Source organism: Salmo trutta, chromosome 33 (genome assembly GCF_901001165.1).
Source record: "Salmo trutta chromosome 33, fSalTru1.1, whole genome shotgun sequence".
In the NCBI taxonomy this organism is placed as follows: domain Eukaryota; kingdom Metazoa; phylum Chordata; class Actinopteri; order Salmoniformes; family Salmonidae; genus Salmo; species Salmo trutta.
The window spans coordinates 35,242,673-35,265,564 of NC_042989.1; the positions used below are offsets into that span (position 1 = coordinate 35,242,673).

Below are 22,892 nucleotides of genomic sequence, written 5' to 3' on the forward strand. Positions count from 1 at the left end.
CAACAAACCGTGACGCAAAGAGAAACAAACACTACTCAAAAGATAATCACCCACAAAAACCCAGGAAGAAAAACTCCTACTTAAATATGATCTCCAATTAGAGACAACGAGGACCATCTGCCTCCAATTGGAGATCATCCCAAACAAGCCAACATAGAAATGCAAAAACTAGAACCTAAGAACATAGAAATAGAAAAAAATAGAAAAACACAAAACACCCCCTGTCATGCCATGACCTACTCTACCATAGAAAATCACATCCTACTATGGTCAGGACGTGACACTTTTGTCTGTTTGATAACGAGACTAAAAACAGGACACTTGGGTAGGCTTTCAGATGAAATTGCAATCAGCTGTGTTTTGAATGATTAAATATTCTGCTGAGATTTTCTATATGTTTCAACCTGGTTACTGCAGAAATGCACGACTTTTACCATCATTCTGTTTTGAATGTGTTTTTAACACTTTTGGAAACAGCGTGTTAGCGTTTGAAAACATGTGCTGCAAATATATCATTTTGCAGGTGGTGGAGTATGAATGAGGAAAAGAGTTAATGGATTTCGGAGAATGTGGTCATTGAATGCATTTTGTGTGAAAACAATGAAACATGATTCACAGTTTGATCCACTGTTTTGTTGACTGTGTGAAGAGTTCTGACAATGTATGTTAGCAATTGAAAAAAACTGTAAATGAGTGTGGGGTATTTCAAAGTATAAGCTTATCACTGTGAGTTTGATGGCATGCAGCCTAGGTCCATACCTGATTAGAGAAGGGCATGTTTCAGGTCCATTAATGATTAGAGAAGGGCATGTTTCAGGTCCATACCTGATTAGAGAAGGGCATGTTTCAGGTCCATTAATGATTAGATTAGGGCATGTTTCAGGTCCATTAATGATTAGATTAGGGCATGTTTCAGGTCCATTCCTGATTAGAGTAGAGCATGTTTCAGGTCCATTAATGATTAGATTAGGGCATGTTTCAGGTCCATTAATGATTAGATTAGGGCATGTTTCAGGTCCATTAATGATTAGAGAAGGGCATGTTTCAGGTCCATTAATGATTAGAGAAGGGCATGTTTCAGGTCCATTAATGATTAGATTAGGGCATGTTTCAGGTCCATTAATGATTAGATTAGGGCATGTTTCAGGTCCATTAATGATTAGAGAGGGGCATGTTTCAGGTCCATTAATGATTAGAGAAGGGCATGTTTCAGGTCCATGCCTGATTAGATTAGGGCATGTTTCGGGTCCATTAATGATTAGATTAGGGCATGTTTCAGGTCCATTCCTGATTAGATTAGGGCATGTTTCAGTTCAATTAATGATTAGAGAAGGGCATGTTTCAGGTCCATGCCTGATTAGAGAAGGGCATGTTTCAGGTCCATTAATGATTAGATTAGGGCATGTTTCAGGTCCATTAATGATTAGATTAGGGCATGTTTCAGGTACCTGATTAGAGAAAGGCATGTTTCAGGTCCATTAATGATTAGATTAGGGCATGTTTCAGGTCCATTAATGATTAGAGAAGGGCATGTTTCAGGTCCATGCCTGATTAGAGTAGGGCATGTTTCAGGTCCATTCCTGATTAGAGCAGGGCATGTTTCAGGTCCATTAATGATTAGAGTAGGGCATGTTTCAGGTTCATTAATGATTAGATTAGGGCATGTTTCAGGTCCATTAATGATTAGATTAGGGCATGTTTCAGGTCCATTAATGATTAGATTAGGGCATGTTTCAGGTCCATTAATGATTAGAGTAGGGCATGTTTCAGGTTCATTCCTAATGTGAGTAGGGCATGTTTCAGGTCTATTAATGATTAGAGAAGGGCATGTTTCAGGTCCATTAATGATTAGAGAAGGGCATGTTTCAGGTCCATTCCTGATGTGAGCAGGGCATGTTTCAGGTCCATTAATGATTAGAGAAGGGCATGTTTCAGGTCTATTAATGATTAGAGAAGGGCATGTTTCAGGTCCATTCCTGATGTGAGCAGGGCATGTTTCAGGTCTATTAATGATTAGAGAAGGGCATGTTTCAGGTCCATTAATGATTAGAGAAGGGCATGTTTCAGGTCCATGCCTGATTAGAGAAGGGCATGTTTCAGGTCCATTCCTGAATAGATTAGGGCATGTTTCAGATGGGTCACTGAGCTCATGGATAATTCACAGTTTGAATAGAGGCTTAAAGGGACCCTACAATACAATACAATACAATGCAACACAGAACAACACAATACAACAGACTTTAACATAATGTCAAGAAGTTGTGTCAGAAGTAGTTGGTTTTAAAGTTTCAGGAAGAGAATTTATGCCAATTATGTCAATGTTTTGGTCCTTTTATTGATATTTGTGAAGTAGTCTTGAAGGCAGGATTGTCTGGAACATAGCAGACAGAAACAATAGGGAAAGGGGGAAAGCTAGTCAGTTGTACAACTAAATGCATTCAACTGAAATGTGTCTCTGAATCAGAGAGATGCAGGGTGCTGCCATAATCGACATCCACGTCTTCGGCGCATGGGGAACAGTGGGTTAACTGCCATGCTCAGGGCTAGAATGACAGACTTTTACTTTGTCAGCTCGGGGATTTGATCCAGCCACCTTTCGGTTTCTGGCCCCAACACACTAACTGCTAGGCTAGGCTAAATTGAGGCCTGTCATAGCATGAGTTGAAGTTACCATGACGTAATCATTATGTCATAATGGCGTAACTGTAATTGGATGAAATCACTCACCGTAGCAGAGGATACCATACATCTACACTGAGGTTCTTCAACATCCTGTTGTTTACTATGACATCAACTTTTTAATCACCCTGTTTCACTGGCCTGTCGTGCTTACCTAACACCTAGACCCAGACCAAACACACCTATGTTTACCTTACTGTGTGTGAGGCACCCAACCACTCCTGCCTGTTTTTCACACTACGCACTACACACTATGCACTACGCACTACTCACTACACACTACAGACTACGCACCAAACACTACGCACTACACACTACACACTACAGACTCCGCACTACTCACTACGCACTACACACTATAGACTACGCACTACGGACTACAGACTACGCACCAAACACTACGCACTACACACTACACACTACAGACTCCGCACTACTCACTACGCACTACACACTACAGAATACGCACTACTCACTACACACTACACACTACGCACTACACACTACACACTACAGACTCCGCACTACACACTACACACTACAGACTCCGCACTACACACTACACGCTACAGACTCCGCACTACTCACTACGCACTACACACTACAGAATACGCACTACTCACTACACACTACAGACTCCGCACTACTCACTACACACTACAGAATACGCACTACTCACTACACACTACAGACTACGCACTACACACTAGACTACAGACTACGCACTACTCACTACACACTACAGACTACACACTACACACTACGCACTACACACTAGACTACGCACTACACACTAGACTACAGACTACGCACTAGACTACAGACTACACACTACAGACTACGCACTACACACTACGCACTACAGACTACGCACTACACACTTCGCTCTACACACTACACCCTACACACCTGATCTTAAAGGTGTGCCTGTCTTGTCTTTTTTTATTTATTTTTATTTTTATTTCACCTTTATTTAACCAGGTAGGCAAGTTGAGAACAAGTTCTCATTTACAATTGCGACCTGGCCAAGATAAAGCAAAGCAGTTCGACAACATACAACAACACAGAGTTACACATGGAGTAAACAACATACAGTCAATAATACAGTAGAAAAAAAATAAAAATAAGACTATATACAATGTGAGCAAATGATGTGAGATAAGGGAGGTAAAAGCAAAAAAATGCCATGGTGGCAAAGTCAATAAAGTATAGCAAGAAAAACACTGGAATGGTAGATTTGTAGTTTGAAGAAAGTTCAAAGTTCAAATATAAATAATATGGTGCAAATGAGCAAAATAAATAAAATAAATAAATACAGTAGGGGAAGAGGTAGTAGTTTGGGCTAAATTATAGATGGGCTATGTACAGGTGCAGTGATCTGTGAGCTGCTCTGACAGCTGGTGCTTAAAGCTAGTGAGGGAGATAAGTGTTTCCAATTTCAGAGATTTTTGTAGTTCGTTCCAGTCGTTGGCAGCAGAGAACTGGAAGGAGAGACGACCAAAGGAGGAGTTGGCTTTAGGGGTGACCAGAGAGATATACCTGCTGGAGCGCGTGCTACAGGTGGGTGCTGCTATGGTGACCAGTGAGCGGAGATAAGGGGGGACTTTACCTAGCAGGGTCTTGTAGATGACCTGGAGCCAATGTGTTTGGCGACGATTATGAAGTGAAGGCCAGCCAACGAGAGCATACAGATCGCAGTGGTGGGTTGTATATGGGGCTTTGGTGACAAAACGGATGGCACTGTGATAGACTGCATCCAGCTTGTTGAGTAGGGTATTGGAGGCTATTTTGTAAATGACATCGCCGAAGTCGAGGATTGGTAGGATGGTCAGTTTTACGAGGGTATGTTTGGCAGCATGAGTGAAGGATGCTTTGTTGCAAAATAGGAAGCCAATTCTAGATTTCACTTTGGATTGGAGATGATTGATGTGAGTCTGGAAGGAAAGTTTACAGTCTAACCAGACACCTAGGTATTTGTAGTTGTCCACAAATTCTAAGTTAGAACCGTCCAGAGAAGTTATGCTGGATGGGCGGGCAGGTGCAGGCAGCGATCGGTTGAAGAGCATGCATTTAGTTTTACTTGTGTTTAGGAGCAGTTGGAGGCCACGGAAGGAGAGTTGAATGGCATTGAAGCTCGTCTGGAGGGTTGTTAACACAGTGTCCAAAGAAGGGCCAGAAGTATACAGAATGGTGTCGTCTGCGTAGAGGTGGATCAGAGATTCACCAGCAGCAAGAGCGACATCATTTATGTATACAGAGAAAAGAGTTGGCCCAAGAATTGAACCCTGTGGTACCCCCATAGAGACTGCCAGAGGTCCAGACAGTAGGCCCTCCGATTTGACACACTGAACTCTGTCAGAGAAGTAGTTGGTGAACCAGGCGACGCAATCGTTTGAGAAACCAAGGCTACTAAGTCTGCCGATGAGGATGTGGTGATTAACAGAGTCAAAAGCTTTGGCCAGGTCAATGAATACGGCAGCACAGTATTGTTTCTTATCGATGGCGGTTACGATGTCGTTTAGGACCTTGAGCGTGGCTGAGGTGCACCCATGACCAGCTCTGAAACCAGATTGCATAGCGGAGAGGGTGCGGTGGGATTCGAAATAGTCGGTAATCTGTTTGTTGACTTGGCTTTCGAAGACCTTAGAAAGGCAGGGTAGGATGGATATAGGTCTGTAGCAATTTGGGTCAAGAGTGTCACCTCCTTTGAAGAGGGGGATGACAGCAGCTGCTTTCCAATCTAAGGGAATCTCAGACGACACGAAAGAGAGGTTGAACAGGCTAGTAATAGGGGTTGCAATAATTTCGGCAGATAATTTTAGAAAGAAAGGGTCCAGATTGTCAAGCCCAGCTGATTTGTAGGGGTCCAGATTTTGCAGCTCTTTCAGAACATCAGCTGAATGGATTTGGGAGAAGGAGAAATGGGGGAGGTTTGGGCGAGTAGCTGTGGGGGGTGCAGTGCTGTTGAATGCAGTAGGGGTAGTTAGGTGGAAAGCATGGCCAGCCGTAGAAAAATGCTTATTGAAATTCTCAATTATAGTGGGCTTATCGGTGGTGACAGAGTTTCCTATCCTCAGTGCAGTGGGCAGTTGGGAGGAGGTGTTCTTATTCTCCATGGACTTTACAATGTCCCAGAACTTTTTAGAGTTGGAGTTGCACGAAGCAAATTTTTGTTTGAAAAAGCTAGCCTTGGCGTTTCTAACTGCCTGTGTGTATTGGTTTCTAACTTCCCTAAAAAGTTGCATATCGCGGGGGCAGTTCGATGCTAATGCAGAACGCCACAGGATATTTTTGTGTTGGTTAAGGGCAGTCAGGTCTGGGGAGAACCAAGGGCTATATCTGTTCCTGGTTCTAAATTTCTTGAAAGGGGCATGCTTATTTAAGATGGAGAGGAAGGCATTTTAAAAAAATAACCAGGCATCCTCTACTGACGGGATGAGGTCAATATCCTTCCAGGATACCAGGGCCAGGTCGATTAGAAAGGCTTGCTCGTTGAAATGTTTCAGGGAGCGTTTGACAGTGATGAGTGGAGGTCGTTTGACCGCTGAACCATTACGGGTGCAGGCAATGAGGCAGTGATCGCTGAGATCTTGGTTGAAAACAGCAGAGGTGTAATTAGAGGGCACATTGGTTAGGATGATATCTATGAGGGTGCCAGAGTTTGCGGCTTTGGGGTTGTACCTGGTGGGTTCATTAATAATTTGTGTGAGATTGAGGGCATCAAGCTTGGATTGTAGAATGGCTGGGGTGTTAAGCATGTCCCAGTTTAGGTCGCCTAGTAGCACGAGCTCTGAAGATAGATGGGGGGCAATCAGTTCACATATGGTGTCCAGAGCACAGCTAGGGGCCGAGGGGGGTCTATAGCAGGCGGCAACGGTGAGAGACTTGTTTTTGGAGAGATGGATTTTTAGAAGTAGAAGTTCAAATTGTTTGGGTACAGACCTGGATAGCAGGACAGAACTCTGCAGGCTATCTCTGCAGTAGATTGCAACACCGCCCCCTTTGGTCGTTCTATCTTGTCTGAAAACGTTGTAGTTAGGGATGATGATTTCACAGTTTTTGGTGGACTTCCTAAGCCAAGATTCAGACACAGCTAGGACATCCGGGTTGGCAGAGTGTGCTAAAGCAGTGAATAAAACAAACTTAGGGAGGAGGCTTCTAATGTTAACATGCATGAAACCAAGGCTATTACGGTTACAGAAGTCATCAAAAGAGAGCGCCTGGGGAGTAGGTGTGGAGCCAGGCACTGCAGGGCCTGGATTCACCTCTACATCCCCAGAGGAGCAGAGAAGAATGAGTATGAGGGTACGGCTAAAAGCTATAAGAATTGGTCGTCTGTGACGTCCAGAATAGAGAGAAAAAGGAGCAGGTATCTGGGGGCGATAAAATAGCTTCAAGGTATAATGTACAGACAAAGGTATGGTGGGATGTGAGTACAGAGGAGGTAAACCTAGGCATTTAGTGATTATGAGAGAGATATTGTCTCTAGAGACATCATTGAAACCAGAAGATGTCATAGCATGTGTGGGTGGAGGAACTGAGAGGTTGGATAAGGTATAATGAGCAGGGCTAGAGGCTCTACAGTGAAATAAGCCAATAAACACTAACCAGAACAGCAATGGACAAGGCATATTGACATTAAGGAGAGGCATGCTTAGCCGAGTGATCAGAGGGTCCAGTGAGATTCAGACAGCTAGCCGGGCCATAGGTAGCAAGCTGGTGGAAGATGGGAGGTCTGTTTTTAGCCGCCTCGTGCGTTTCCGTCTGTGGGTTAGTGGGGTTCCGTGTGGAAGGGGGGACCTGTCCAAGTCTTCTCGTTGTGCACAACAACACATCACCAGATTACACAACAACACATCACCAGATTACACAACATCACCAGATTACACAACAACACATCACCAGATTACACAACATCACCAGATTACACAACATCACATCACCAGATTACACAACATCACCAGAATACACAACATCACATCACCAGATTACACAACATCTCCAGATTACACAACAACACATCACCAGATTACACAACATCACCAGATTACACAACATCACCAGATTACACAACATCACCAGATTACACAACATCACATCACCAGATTACACATCACATCACCAGATTACACAACATCACCAGATTACACAACAACACATCACCAGATTACACAACATCACTTCACCAGATTACACAACATCACATCACCAGATTACACAACACCACCAGATTACACAACAACACATCACCAGATTACACAACCACACATCACCAGATTACACAACAACACATCACCAGATTACACAACAACATCACATCACCAGATTACACAACATCACATCACCAGATTACACAACAACACATCACCAGATTACACAACATCACCTCACCAGATTACACAACATCACATCACCAGATTACACAACATCACCAGATTACACAACAACACATCACCAGATTACACAACAACACATCACCAGATTACACAACAACACATCACCAGATTACACAACATCACCAGAGTACACAACATCACATCACCAGATTACACAACATCACATCACCAGATTACACAACATCACCAGATTACACAACAACACATCACCAGATTACACAACATCACCTCACCAGATTACACAACATCACATCACCAGATTACACAACATCACCAGATTACACAACAACACATCACCAGATTACACAACAACACATCACCAGATTACACAACAACACATCACCAGATTACACAACATCACATCACCAGATTACACAACATCACATCACCAGATTACACAACAACACATCACCAGATTACACAACATCACATCACCAGATTACACAACAACACATCACCAGATTACACAACAACACATCACCAGATTACACAACAACACATCACCAGATTACACAACAACACATCACCAGATTACACAACATCACCAGATTACACAACATCACATCACCAGATTACACAACATCACTTCACCAGATTACACAACAACACATCACCAGATTACACAACATCACCAGATTACACAACATCACATCACCAGATTACACATCACATCACCAGATTACACAACATCACTTCACCAGATTACACAACAACACATCACCAGATTACACAACATCACCAGATTACACAACATCACATCACCAGATTACACAACATCACCAGATTACACAACAACACATCACCAGATTACACAACATCACTTCACCAGATTACACAACAACACATCACCAGATTACACAACATCACATCACCAGATTACACAACATCACCAGATTACACAACATCATATCACCAGATTACACAACATCACCAGATTACACAACAACATCACCAGATTACACAACATCACATCACCAGATTACACATCACATCACCAGATTACACAACATCACCAGATTACACAACAACACATCACCAGATTACACAACATCACATCACCAGATTACACAACATCACATCACCAGATTACAAAACATCACCAGATTACACAACAACACATCACCAGATTACACAACATCACCAGATTACACAACAATGTTAGTCAGCCCCCGTCTTGGCGTGCACGAGAGGAGTTTATCCATCTGAGAAATGTAATTACTCTCCTTACCAACCTGTTACTATAATCAGTAATGTCTCATACCTTGACACGTCCATATCTCCATATCAAATCAAATTTGTCACATGCGCCGAATACAACAGGTGTAGACCTTACAGAGAAATGCTTACTTACAAGCCCTTAACCAACAATGCAGTACATTCTTTTTTTTAAATAAAAGACCTTAAAAAAAAAGTTACAAATAGTTAAAGAGCAGCAGTAAAATAACAATAGCGAGGATATATACAGGGGGTACCGGTACAGAGTCAATGTGCGGGGTTACAGGTTAGTTGAGGTACTAACGTGTGTGTGTTGGACAATACTATCGGAACAAGAGGTGAATTGCATGGAATTACAATAGTAAAGACTGACACATACACGTAGCAATATTATTTTAGTTTTATTTTAAGGACTAATTCTTATTATGTGTCATAGTAAATGCTTCATTCATTCAATTGTGTCCTTTTAGTAAAACTTTGGTGCCTTCGGAAAGTATTCAGATCCCTTGACTTTTCCACATTTTGTTACATTACAGTCTTATTCTAAAATTGATTAAATTGTTGTTTTTTCATCATCCTACACACAGTACCCCATAATGACAAAGCAAAAACTGTTTTTTAGACATTTTTACTAATTTATTAAAAATAAAACACTGAAATTTCACATGTACAAAAGTATTCAGACCCTTTACTCAGTACTTTGTTGAGGCACCTTTGGCAGCGATTACAGCCTCAAGTCTTCTTGGGTATGATGCTACAAGCTTGGCACACCTGTATTTGGGGAGTTTCTCCCATTCTTCTCTGCAAATCCTCTCAAGCTCTGTCAGGTTGGATGGGGAGCGTTGCTGCACAGCTATTTTCAGGTCTCTCCAGAGATGTTCAATCGGGTTCAAGTCCGGGCTCTGGCTGGGCCATTCAAGGACATGAGACAAGGAGACTTGTCCCGAAGCCACTTCTGTATTGTCTTGGCTGTGTGCTTTGGGTCGTTGTCTTGTTGGAAGGTGAACCTTCGTCCCAGTCGGAGTTCCTTAGCACTCTGGAGCAGGTTTTCATCAAGGATCTCTCTGTACTTTGCTCCGTTCATCTTTGCCTCGATCCTGACTAGTCTCCCAGACCCTGCCACTGAAAAACATCCCCACAGCATGATGCTGCCACCACCATGCTTCACCGTAGGGATGGAGCCAGGTTTCCTCCAGACGTGATGCTTGGCCTCCCTGACCAAGGCCCTTCTCCCCTAATTGCTCAGTTTGGCCAGACGGCCAGCTCTAGGAAGAGTCATGGTGGTTCCAAACCTTCTCCATTTAAGAATGTTCTTGGGGACCTTCAATGCTGCAGAAATGTTTTGGTACCCTTCTCCAGATCTGTGCCTCAACATAATCCTGTCTCGGAGCGCTACGGACAATTCCTTTGACTTCATGGCTTGTTTTTTGTTCTCTGACATGCACTGTCAAATGGTGTGTTTTTCCAAATCATGTCAATCAATTGAATTTACCACAGGTGGACTCCAATCAAGTTGTAGAAACATCTCAATGATGATCAATGGAAACAGGATGCACCTGAGCTCAATTTCGAGTCTCACAGCAAAGTGTCTGAATACTTATGTAAATAAGGTATTTCAGTTTTACGTTTTTTATAAATTTACAAAAATGTCTAAAAACCTGTTTTTGTTTGTCATTATTTTTTATTTTGTTTAACCTTTATTTAAATAGGCAAGTCAGTTAAGAACAAATTCTTATTTACAATGATGGCCTACCCCGGCCAAACTCTAACCCAGACAACGCTGGGCCAATTGTGCGACGCCCTGTGGGACTCCCAATCACGGCCAGTTGTGATACAGCCTGGAATTGAACCAGAGTCTGTAATGACGCCTCTAGCAGTGAGATGCAGTGCCTTAGACCGCTGCTCCACTGGGAGCCCGAGTCTGGGGTACTGTGGGGTATTGTGTGTAGATTGCTGAGGATTTTTTTATTTAATCCATTTTAGAATAAGGCTGTGATGTAACAAAATGTGGAAAAAGTCAAGGGGTCTGAATACTTCCCGAATGCACTGTATATAGACCCTAGAACTCTGTGTGTTGGATGATACTATTGGAACAAGAGGTGAATTACATGATATGATCTTGTACCAATAGTAAAGTCTGACACATACGCCTACAGTACACATAACAATATTAGTTGTGTTTCATTTTGAGGACTAATTCTTATTTTGTGTAATAGTATATGCTTCATGCATTCAATTGTGTCCTTTTAGTAAAAAACTACAAAATGGCACAGCCAAGCTGACCAGCGGGCAGTCAGCACCAGTTCCTTTTAAACGTTGCGTAGTTTCATGGCTACTTGTCTTCCCTCTCTCCGGAACAGGTTTGATGAGAGAGAAAGAATAGTCTCCTTGAAACTCCACTAACCGTAGCATGTGCCCCTAGAGTGCCACCACAACAGAGGACGGGGGTGACAACAAGAGGATCTATGACATGGGACACCCCTATTGCTCAAATGACAGGATCATATCCAGTTTCAAATGGCTGAATGATTCACCTACCCTTTCCGCTACTCCCATCTCTCCCACTGTATTTTTGCTCCCTTTGACGAATGAATAGAATATATACATTATTGACCCTTTTGTGAGAAACGGAAATGTGGGCCAGCCACGTAGCAGTGCCCTTGGGCTATGCTACCTTATAAACAATGCCCAACATGATGTGGCATGCTACACGTAGCTTCTTGAAAGTCATGTTTCTTGAAAAATTGATTACTAACATGCAAAACATGTTGGGACTGTATCATAAGTAAATACCAACATATCAAACAAGGAACATCAATGCAATGTCATAGTTAGACATTTCCAAGCACAAACCTGTGATAGAGCTAGAAACATGAATTGGCGTTTTAATTAATAGCTATGTAAACAGGAAGTTAGTAGTGCTAAAACTACAGCAAACAGTAGAACTACATAATCAACATCTTGTAACATACAACAGAATGCTGTTTTTTGAATAGGTTTTTCCTTTAACGAAGACATTTCAGGACAGGTGCAGGGTCATCTGTAGTCTAAAATGGCCGTCCTCTCTTTCTTTCTTTCTCTCCCAGGAGAGGTTCGAGGCCCTGTTCAGGATCTATGACGAGCAGACGTCCTTCCAAATGTTCAAGAGCTTCAGGCGAGTCCGCATCAGTTTCAGCACTCCGGAGGCGGCCGCCCGCGCTCGCATCGAGCTCCATGAGACTGAGTTCAACGGCAAGCAGCTCAAGCTCTACTTTGCCCAGGTGAGTGAGCTCTTCTTGGGGGAAGGTTTGGGCCGGAACTGGGGCCTGTTGGGAGATATGGGAGTCATTACAGTCCAGGTTAGACCTGCCTTTTTAGTCTGTTTTCTTCCAGTTAGTCTGTTTTCTTTAATTTGGTGCATAATGAGCACGACCCCAGGTATTACAGAGGCTAAACTCAGAGCAGTATACTGAATCCTAGGGCATGCACTCTACTCTCCAAGGGTGTGAAACTGGCCGCAACAACACTGGCCCCAACAACACTGGCCCCAACAACACTGGCCCCAACAACACTGGCCTCAACAACACTGGCCCCAACAACACTGGCCCCAACAACACTGGCCTCAACAACACTGGCCCCAACAACACTGGCCCCAACAACACTGGCCCCAACAACACTGGCCCCAACAACACTGGCCCCAACATTACTTGCTCCAACAACACTGGCCCCAACAACAAATACATTGCATTCTGCTATAGTGAATGCGCTTACTGTAATTATTGTGATCAACTACTTCTAGTGATCAAATTTCCAGAACTCGCCTTCTGAATTGATTCACCCCCCTTGACTTTTTCCACATTTTGCTATGTTACAGCCTGAATTTAAAATGGATGACATTTAGATGTTTTGCCACTGGCCTTCACACAATACCCCATAATGTCAAAGTGGAATTATGCTTTTTTGAAATTTTTACAAATGAATTAAAAATGAAAATATGTCCATTAATATTCAACCCTTTTGTTATGGCAAACCTAAATCCTTACTAACTCAGTTGCCAGAGAGGAAGGAAACCGCTCAGGGATTTCAACTTGGGGCCAATGGTGACTTTAAAACAGTTACAGAGGTTAATAAATCTGATAGGAGGAAACTGAGGATGGATCAACAACATTGTAGTTACTGCACAATACTAACCTAATTGACAGATTGAAAAGAAGGAAGCCTGTACAGAATAAAATATTCCAAAACATGCATCCTGTTTGCAACAAGGCACTAAAGTGAAACTGCAAAAAAATGTGGCAAAGCAATTCACCTTTTGTCCTGAATACACTGTTACACTATATATGCACAAGTATGTGGACACCCCTTCAAATGAGTGGACTCAGCTATTTCAGCCACACCCCTTAATGACAGGTGTATAAAATCGAGCACACCGCCATGCAATCTCCATAGACAAACATTGGCAGTAGAATGGCCTCACTGAAGATCTCAGTAACAGTTTGGGGAAGTCCCTTTCCTGTTTCAGCATGACAATGCCCCGTGCACAAAGCAAGGTCCATACAGAAATGGTTTCTCAAGCTCGGTGTGGAAGAACTTGACTGGCCTGCACAGAGCCCTGACCTCAACCCATCGAACACCTTTGGGATGATTGGAACGCCAACTGCGAGCCAGGCCTAATCGCCCAACATCAGTGCCCGACCTCACTAACGCTCTTGTGGCTGAATGGAAGCGAGTCCCCTCAGCAATGTTCCAACATCTAGTGGAAAGCCTTCCCAGAAGAGTGTAGGCTGTTATAGCAGGAAAAGGGGGACCAACTCCATATTAAAGCCCATCATTTTGGAATGAGATGTTTGAGGAGCAGGTGTCCACATACTTTTGGTCATGTAGTGTATATTTGGGGCAAATCCAATACAACACATTACTGAGTACCATTCTCCATATTTTCAAGCATAGTGGTAGCTGCATCATGTTATGGATATGCTTGTAATCGTTAAGGACTGGGGAGTTTTTCAGGATAAAAAATAAATGGAATGTAGCTAAGCACAGGCAACATTCTAGAAGAAAACTTGGTTCAGTCTGCTTCACCTCCCAGACACTGGGAGGTGAATTCACCTTTCAGCAGGACAATAACCTAAAACACAAGACCAAATCTACACTGGAGTTGCTTACCAAGAAGACAGTGAATGTTCCTGACTGGCTGAGTCACAGTTTTGACTTAAATCTACTTGAAAATCTATGGCAAGACCTGAAAATAATTGTCTAGCAATGACCAACAATCAATTTGAAAAGAATAATATACAAATGTTGCACAATCCAGGTGTGCAAGGCTGTTATAGACTGTAATCGCTGCCAAAGGTGCTTCTACAAAAGTATTGGCTCAAGGGTGTGAATACTTATGTAAATGAGATAGTTCTGTATTTCATTTTCAATACATTTGCTAAAATTTCTTACAAAATGTTTTCACTATGTCATTATGGGGTATTGTGTGTAGATGGGTGAATCCGTTTTAAATTCAGGCTGTAACACAACAGAATGTGGAATAGGTCAAGGGTTTGAATACTTTCTGAAGGCACCTGTGGTGCAGGTTGAATCAAAGCACTCGGGAGGAGCATATTTGTGTGCAGACTTTTATCCTTTCTCTATTTCTCTACTGTAGTCTCCCCATTGAGAATGTAGTGGTATTTCTCTACTGTACTCTCCCATTGAGAATGTAGTGGTATTTCTCTACTGTAGTCTCCCCATTGAGAATGTAGTGGTATTTCTCTACTGTAGTCTCCCCATTGAGAATGTAGTGGTATTTCTCTACTGTACTCTCCCATTGAGAATGTAGTGGTATTTCTCTACTGTAGTCTCCCCATTGAGAATGTAGTGGTATTTCTCTACTGTAGTCTCCCCATTGAGAATGTAGTGGTATTTCTCTACTGTAGTCTCCCCATTGAGAATGTAGTGGTATTTCTCTACTGTAGTCTCCCCATTGAGAATGTAGTGGTATTTCTCTACTGTAGTCTCCCCATTGAGAATGTAGTGGTATTTCTCTACTGTAGTCTCCCCATTGAGAATGTAGTGGTATTTCTCTACTGTAGTCTCCCCATTGAGAATGTAGTGGTATTTCTCTACTGTACTTTCCCATTGAGAATGTAGTGGTATTTCTCTACTGTAGTCTCCCCATTGAGAATGTAGTGGTATTTCTCTACTGTACTTTCCCATTGAGAAGGTAGTGGCCTCTAAGCTAGACTTGACCTCATCCTCCTTCAGGTCCCTCAGTCAGACAGAGCTTTGAGTCATTGCAGTGTATCTGTCTTTGTATGTGGTTCTACAGGGGTTGTGTATGTTTGTGTGGGGTTGTACCTGAGTATTGTGTGTGTGTGTGTGTGTGTGTGTGTGTGTGTGTGTGTGTGTGTGTGTGTGTGTGTGTGTGTGTGTGTGTGTGTGTGTGTGTGTGTTCCGTGTATTTATGCATGTCTGTCTGTGTGTGTACTCAGCATGTGTTTGTTCTGAGTGTGTGTTCTGAGGTGTGGGTTCCATAAGGGACGAGCCAAGGTGTGTGTGTCTTGTATTAGATATAATCCAGTACATAGTGTTCAGTCCAGGGAGCCAATAGGAAGATCATTAATATATTATACTGATCCAATCCTCTCAGATCTACATAAAGAGCCTATAGTGGTAAGAGTCTGTAGTGGTAAGAGTCTGTAGTGGTAAGGGCCTATAGGGGTAAGGGTCTATAGGGGTAATGGTCTATAGGGGTAATGGTCTATAGGGGTAAGGGTCTATAGGGGTAATAGTCTATAGGGGTAAGGGTCTATAGGGGTAATGGTCTATAGGGGTAAGGGTCTATAGGGGTAATAGTCTATAGGGGTAAGGGTCTATAGGGGTAATAGTCTATGGGGTAAGGGTCTATAGGGGTAATAGTCTACAGGGGTAAGGGTCTATAGGGGTAATAGTCTATAGGGGTAATAGTCTATATGGGTAATAGTCTATAGGGGTAATAGTCTATAGGGGTAATGGTCTATAGGGGTAAGGGTCTATAGGGGTAAGGGTCTATAGGGGTAAGGGTCTATAGGGGTAATAGTCTATAGGGGTAAGGGTCTATAGGGGTAATAGTCTATAGGGGTAAGGGTCTATAGGGGTAAGGGTCTATAGGGGTAAGGGTCTATAGGGGTAATAGTCTATAGGGGTAATAGTCTATAGGGGTAAGGGTCTATAGGGGTAATGGTCTATAGGGGTAAGGGTCTATAGGGGTAAGGGTCTATAGGGGTAATGGTCTATAGGGGTAATAGTCTATAGGGGTAAGGGTCTATAGGGGTAATAGTCTATAGGGGTAAGGGTCTATAGGGGTAATAGTCTATAGGGGTAATAGTCTATAGGGGTAAGGGTCTATAGGGGTAAGGGTCTATAGGGGTAAGGGCCTATAGGGGTAAGGGTCTATAGGGGTAAGGGTCTATAGGGGTAATAGTCTATGGGGTAATAGTCTATAGGGGTAAGAGTCTATAGGGGTAATAGTCTATAGGGGTAATAGTCTATAGGGGTAAGGGTCTATAGGGGTAATAGTCTATAGGGGTAATAGTCTATATGGGTAATAGTCTATAGGGGTAATAGTCTATAGGGGTAAGGGTCTATAGGGGTAAGGGTCTATAGGGGTAATAGTCTATAGGGGTAATAGTCTATAGGGGTAATAGTCTATAGGGGTAAGGGTCTATAGGGGTAATAGTCTATAGGGGTAATAGTCTATATGGGTAATAGTCTATAGGGGTAATGGTCTATAGGGGTAAGGGTCTATAGGGGTAATAGTCTATATGGGTATGGGCCTATAGGGGTAAGAGTTTATAAAGGTAAGGGTCTATAGGGGTAATGGTCTATATGGGTAAGAGTTTATAAAGGTAAGGGTCTATAGGGGTAAGGGTCTATAGGGGTACGAGTCTATGGGGTAATAGTCTATAGGGATAAGGGTCTATAGGGGTAAGGGTCTATAGGGGTAAGGGTCTATAGGGGTAATAGTCTATAGGGGTATGGGTCTATACGGGTAAGGGCCTATAGGGGTAAGAGTCTATAGGGGTATGGGTCTATAGGGGTAATAGTCTATAGGGATCAGAGTCTATAGGGGTAAGAGCCTATAGGGGTAATAGTCTATAGGGGTAAGGGTCTATAGGGGTAATAGTCTATAGGGGTAATAGTCTATAGGGGTAATAGTCTATAGGGGTAAGGGCCTATAGGGGTAATAGTCTATAGGGGTAATAGTCTATAGGGGTAAGGGTCTATAGGGGTAATAGTCTATAGGGGTAATAGTCTATAGGGGTAAGGGTCTATAAGGGTAAGGGTCTATAGGGGTAAGGGCCTATAGGGGTAAGAGTCTATAGGGGTAAGAGTCTATAGGCGTAAGAGTCTATAGAGGTAAGGGTCTATGGGGTAAGAGTTAGAGGTCGATTGGGAATGGAGACAAGTTCGTGTTCATTAAGCACCAAACAGTAAAAAAACTAAACAGGCAGGAACTACCTAGACTTGTTTCATTTTCAGTTGCTAAATGTTTTCAACATTTTCCATTCCAAATGAACATGACCCAGATTTTATCACTGACATCCATTCTGACATGTCCCACTCTCCTCTCCTCTCCACCTTCTATAGGTTCAGAATTCTGGGGAGGATATAGACAAGTCGTACCTGGCTCCTCCTGCGCCCGTCAAACAGTTCCTCATCTCGCCCCCTGCCTCGCCGCCCGTGGGCTGGAGCCAGAGCGAAGACGCCACGCCTGGCATCAACTATGACCTGCTGTGTGCGGTGGCCAAGCTGGGCCCGGGTCAGTACATACATATACACACACACATGCATACATATTGACAGTCTACACTCCCTACAAACTCATATAGCACGTATCTACTGGCACTGTTAGCTGAACTGAGCTCATCAGCTCCATGTGCTGTGCTATATTGTGAGAATCCTAGGATGACAGTATGATCCCAGAAAGTGCACCAAGTAGCGTACACACATCCAATTTCTTTGTGCAGTATGCTGGACGGTTATCTAAGTATGAATGTGCATCAGAAAAAGAGATTCATCCTTACAATATTTACAATTTAGTAAATTAGTAGATGTTCTTATCCAGAGTGATTCACAGGAGTAATTAGGGTTAAGTGCCTTGCTCAAGGGCACATCAACAGATTTTTCACCTAGTCGGCTCGGAGATTCAAACCAGCAACCTTTCGGTTACTGGCCCAACATTCATGAGCGCTATTCTGTTTCTTTAATGGCTCTCTCTTATGGCACCCATACTTCCTAATGCCATACTCTGAGACTGTCTGTCTGGCTGAGTTAAGGGCTAGCATTAGTCATACTCTTGGATTGTCTGTCGGGCTGAGTTAAGGGCTAGCGTTCGCCATACTCAGGGACTTTCTGTCGGGCTGAGTTAAGGGCTAGCGTTGGCCATACTCAGGGACTGTCTGTCGGGCTGAGTTAAGGGCTAGCGTTGGCCATACTCAGGGACTTTCTGTCGGGCTGAGTTAAGGGCTAGCGTTGGCCATACTCTGTCCCTGTCTCTCTTGCTAGGTAAAGGGCTAGCGTTGGCAGTCAGGAGGTGGTCTTTGAGAAATGCCAGCCATATCAAACAGGGAGTGTTCTTTCTACTGGAGACAGGGCAGTAGGGTCACATGGTTCAAGAGGTCACCGAGTTCTCAGAATGCTTCATTGTGTCATTTGGAGTCTTGTCTGTGCGGCCCAATACTGTGTCCATTCTTCTGAAGTGTGCACTCATACACAACTCCCCAACAAATGTAAAAGCATTGAGCTAGAAGGAGTTTCCACCATGTTTCTTACTTCAGCCATATCCTTCCTCGTCTCCTCCCCTTTGAACTTCTCCTCCAATGGGTTTTGAGACGAGGAGAGAGGAGAATGGATGCAAGGAGTATGCTATTGAGATCCCTATGAAGGAAAGTGAACAAGTGCACACTTCGGAAGAATGTACAGATTATTATTGTATTTGTTTACGATGGTATAGACCCTGGTTATCTGTGGAAAGGAAACCCTCCTCACCAGTAATATGCGAACTTAACGGCAGACAGACGCTATAGTTAGTTACACCATTATATGATTTAGTAGGTTCAGGAGGCAAAGAGATTGTCTTGGCCACTCCCAGTCTGGGTTTTTGTCTGTGGTTGTCTGGAAATCCAGACATCTGAATATTGCAGCACTTTGAGTGCCTCTATTTGGTCTACCTACAAACCTGAACGGCTGTCAAAGAAGATGTCATTGAGCATTGCTTTGACTTGGCTTAATCTTTTATGCACCGCCCCCAGCCCCTCAGCATAATGCATTACAGGAAAAATCATGATTCCTACATTACATGATTTACCATGTTGCAGTGAAGACCCACCACCACAGTGCTGTTACTATGGTAACACCAGAAGGCATCAGGAAATAGGCCTTGGCTCTTGCTGAGGCTTCTTCAGCCTGCCTCTAAATCATATTAGTGCTTTGCTGCAGTGTGGCCCGCTGGCGCTCTCTGCTGGCCGCCTTTGGTAGTGACCTTCCCAAAACAAAACAGGGCCTTTTTTCTGTCAGACGGCAGTGTGGGAAACCTCTTCTCATGTCTGGTTTCCATGGCAACTATGATGCAATCTGCATATGTATTTCAGGAGGTTGGGATGAGGGGCATTTGTGTTGCTGAACCCTGGAATTCTCCGGATCCAACAGCACCGACTACATCAAATCTTATCTGTGATACCTCATTTTGATGTACTGATACTGGCTGTATTTTTTAGGAATCATATAACATTTAATCCATGCCATAACAGTAATTTATTTAAATATTAACAGGACATTACTGTTATGGCATGGATTAAATGTGTATGTATATATATCTACACACTACCATTCAAAAGTTTGAGGTCACTTAGAAATGTTGTTTTTTAAAGAAAAGCTCAAATTTTGGCCATTAAAATAACATCAAATTGATCAGAAATACAGAGAAGACATTGTTAATGTTGTAAATGACTATTGTAGCTGGAAACGGCAGATTCTTTATGGAATATCTACATAGGTGTATAGAGACCCATTATCAGCAACCATCACTCCTGTGTTCCAATGGCACGTTGTGTTAGCTAATCCAAGTTTATCATTTTAAAAGGCTAACAAATCATTAGAAAACGCTTTTGCAATGATGTTAGCACAGCTGAAAACTGTTGTTCTGATTAAAGAAACAATAAAACTGGCCTTTATTTGACTAGTTGAGTATCTGGAGCATCAGCATTTGTAGGTTCGATTACAGGCTCAAAATGGCCAGAAACAAAGTACTTTCTTCTGAAACTCGTCAGTCTATTCTTGTTCAGAGAAATGAAGGGTACTCCATGTGAGAAATTGGCAGAAACTGAAGATCTCGTACAACGCTGTGTACTACTCCCTCACATAACAGCGCAAACTGGCTCTAACCAGAATAGAAAGAGGAGTGGTAGTCCCCGGTGCACAACTGAGGAAGAGGACAAGTACATTAGAGTGTCTAGTTTGAGAAACAGACGCCTCACAAGTCCTCAACTGGCAGCTTCATTAAATAGTATCTGCAAAACACCAGTCTCAACGTCAAAAGTGAAGAGGCAACTCCGGGATGCTATGTAGATCTGTATGCCTATGTAAATATTCCATTAAAAATCAGCCTTTTCCAGCTACAATGCTCATTTACAACATTAACAATGTCTACACTGTATTTCTGATCAATTTTATGTCATTTTAATGGACAAAAAATGTGCTTTTCTTTCAAAAACAAGGACATTTCTAAGTGACCTCAAACTTTTGAATGGTAGTATATAATATACAGTTGTTTGTTGGGAAGGGCCCGTAAGTAAGCATTTCCCTGTTCATCTACACCTGTTGTTTATGAAGCATGTGACAAATAAAATTAGATTTTTTTATAAGTGTAGTTTAGTAGAATATATTATTAATATATACAGTTGAAGTCGGAAGTTTACATACACCTTAGCCAAATACATTTAAACGCAGTTCTTCACAATTCTTGACATTAAATCCTAGTAAAGATTCCCTGTTTTAGGTCAGTTAGGATCACCACTTTATTTTAAGAATGTGAAATGTCAGAATAATAGTAGAGAGAATGATTTATTTCAGCTTTTATTTCTTTCATCACATTCCCAGTGGGTCAGAAGTTTACATATACTCAATTAGTATTTGGTAGTATTGCCTTTAAATTGTTTAACTTGGGTCAAACGTTTCGGGTAGCCTTCCACAAGCTTCCCACAATAAGTTGGGTGAATTTTGGCCCATTCCTCCTGACAGAGCTGGTGTAACTGAGTCAGGTTTATATGCCTCCTTGCTCGCACACACTTTTTCAGTTCTGCCCACAAATCTTCTATAGGATTGAGGTCAGGGCTTTGTGATGAACACTCTAATACCTTGACTTTGTTGTCCTTAAGCCATTTTGCCACAACTTTGGAAGTATGCTTGGGGTCATTGTCCATTTGGAAGTCCCATTTGTGACCAAGCTTTAACTTCCTGACTGATGTCTTGAGATGTTGCTTCAATATATCCACATAATTTTCCTTCCTCATGATACCATCTATTTTGTGAAGTGCACCAGTCCCTCCTGCAGTAAAGCACCCCCACAACATGATGCTGCCAGCCCCGTGCTTCACGGTTGGGATGGTGTTCTTCGGCTTGCAAGCCTCCGCCTTTTTCCTCGAAACATAACAATGGTCATTATGGCCAAACAGTTCTATTTTTGTTTCATCAGACCAGAGGACATTTCTCCAAAAAGTACGATCTTTGTTCCCATGTGCAGTTGCAAACCGTAGTCTGGTTTTTTTATGGCGGTTTTGGAGCAGTGGCTTCTTTCTTGCTGAGTGGCCTCTCAGGTTATGTCGATATAGGACTCATTTTACTGTGGTTATAGATACTTTTGTACCTGTTTCCTCCAGCATCTTCAGAGGGTCCTTTGCTGTTGTTCTGGGATTGATTTGCACTTTTCGCACCAAAGTACGTTCATCTCTAGGAGATAGAACGCGTCTCCTTCATGAGCGGTAAGATGGCTACGTGGTCCCATGGTGTTTATACTTGCGTACTATTGTTTGTACAGATGAACGTGGTACCTTAAGGCTTTTGGAAATTGCCCCCAAGGATGAACCAGATTTGTGGAGGTCTACCATTTTTTTTCTGAGGTCTCGGCTGATTTCTTTGGATTTTCCCATGATGTCAAGCAAAGAGGCACAGAGTTTGAAGGTAGGCCTTGAAATACATCCACAGGTACACCTCCAATTGACTCAAATGATGTCAATTAGCCCATCAGAAGCTTCTAAAGCCATGACATCATTTTCTGGAATTTTCCAAGCTGTTTAAAGGCACAGTCAACTTAGTATATGTAAACTTCTGACCCACTGGAATTGTGATGCAGTGAATTATGAGTGAAATAATCTGCCTGTAAACAATTGTTGGAAAAATCACTTGTGTCATGCACAAAGCAGATGTCCTAATCAACTTGCCAAAACTATAGTTTGTTAACAAGACATTTTTGGTATGGTTGAAAAACAAGTTATAATGACTCCATCCTAAGTGTATGTAAACTTCAGACTTCAACTATATATACGTTAAATATATATATATATTTATATGTGTATTCTGTCTCCTCCCCTATTGAAG

At 42.5% G+C, this 22,892-nt stretch overlaps 1 protein-coding gene across 3 annotated transcripts in view; it reads left to right on the plus strand.

Annotated features, from left to right (window-relative positions):
- Positions 1–22,892, plus strand: part of LOC115172893 (calcipressin-3) — a 91,028-nt gene that overhangs the window by 62,364 nt on the left and 5,772 nt on the right. For all 3 annotated transcript variants that reach the window (XM_029730735.1, XM_029730736.1, XM_029730737.1), the window contains 2 exons: positions 12,377–12,550; positions 17,886–18,057. In XM_029730735.1, the coding sequence (XP_029586595.1) occupies positions 12,377–12,550; positions 17,886–18,057 (346 nt within the window). The remainder of the gene's footprint in view (positions 1–12,376; positions 12,551–17,885; positions 18,058–22,892) is intronic.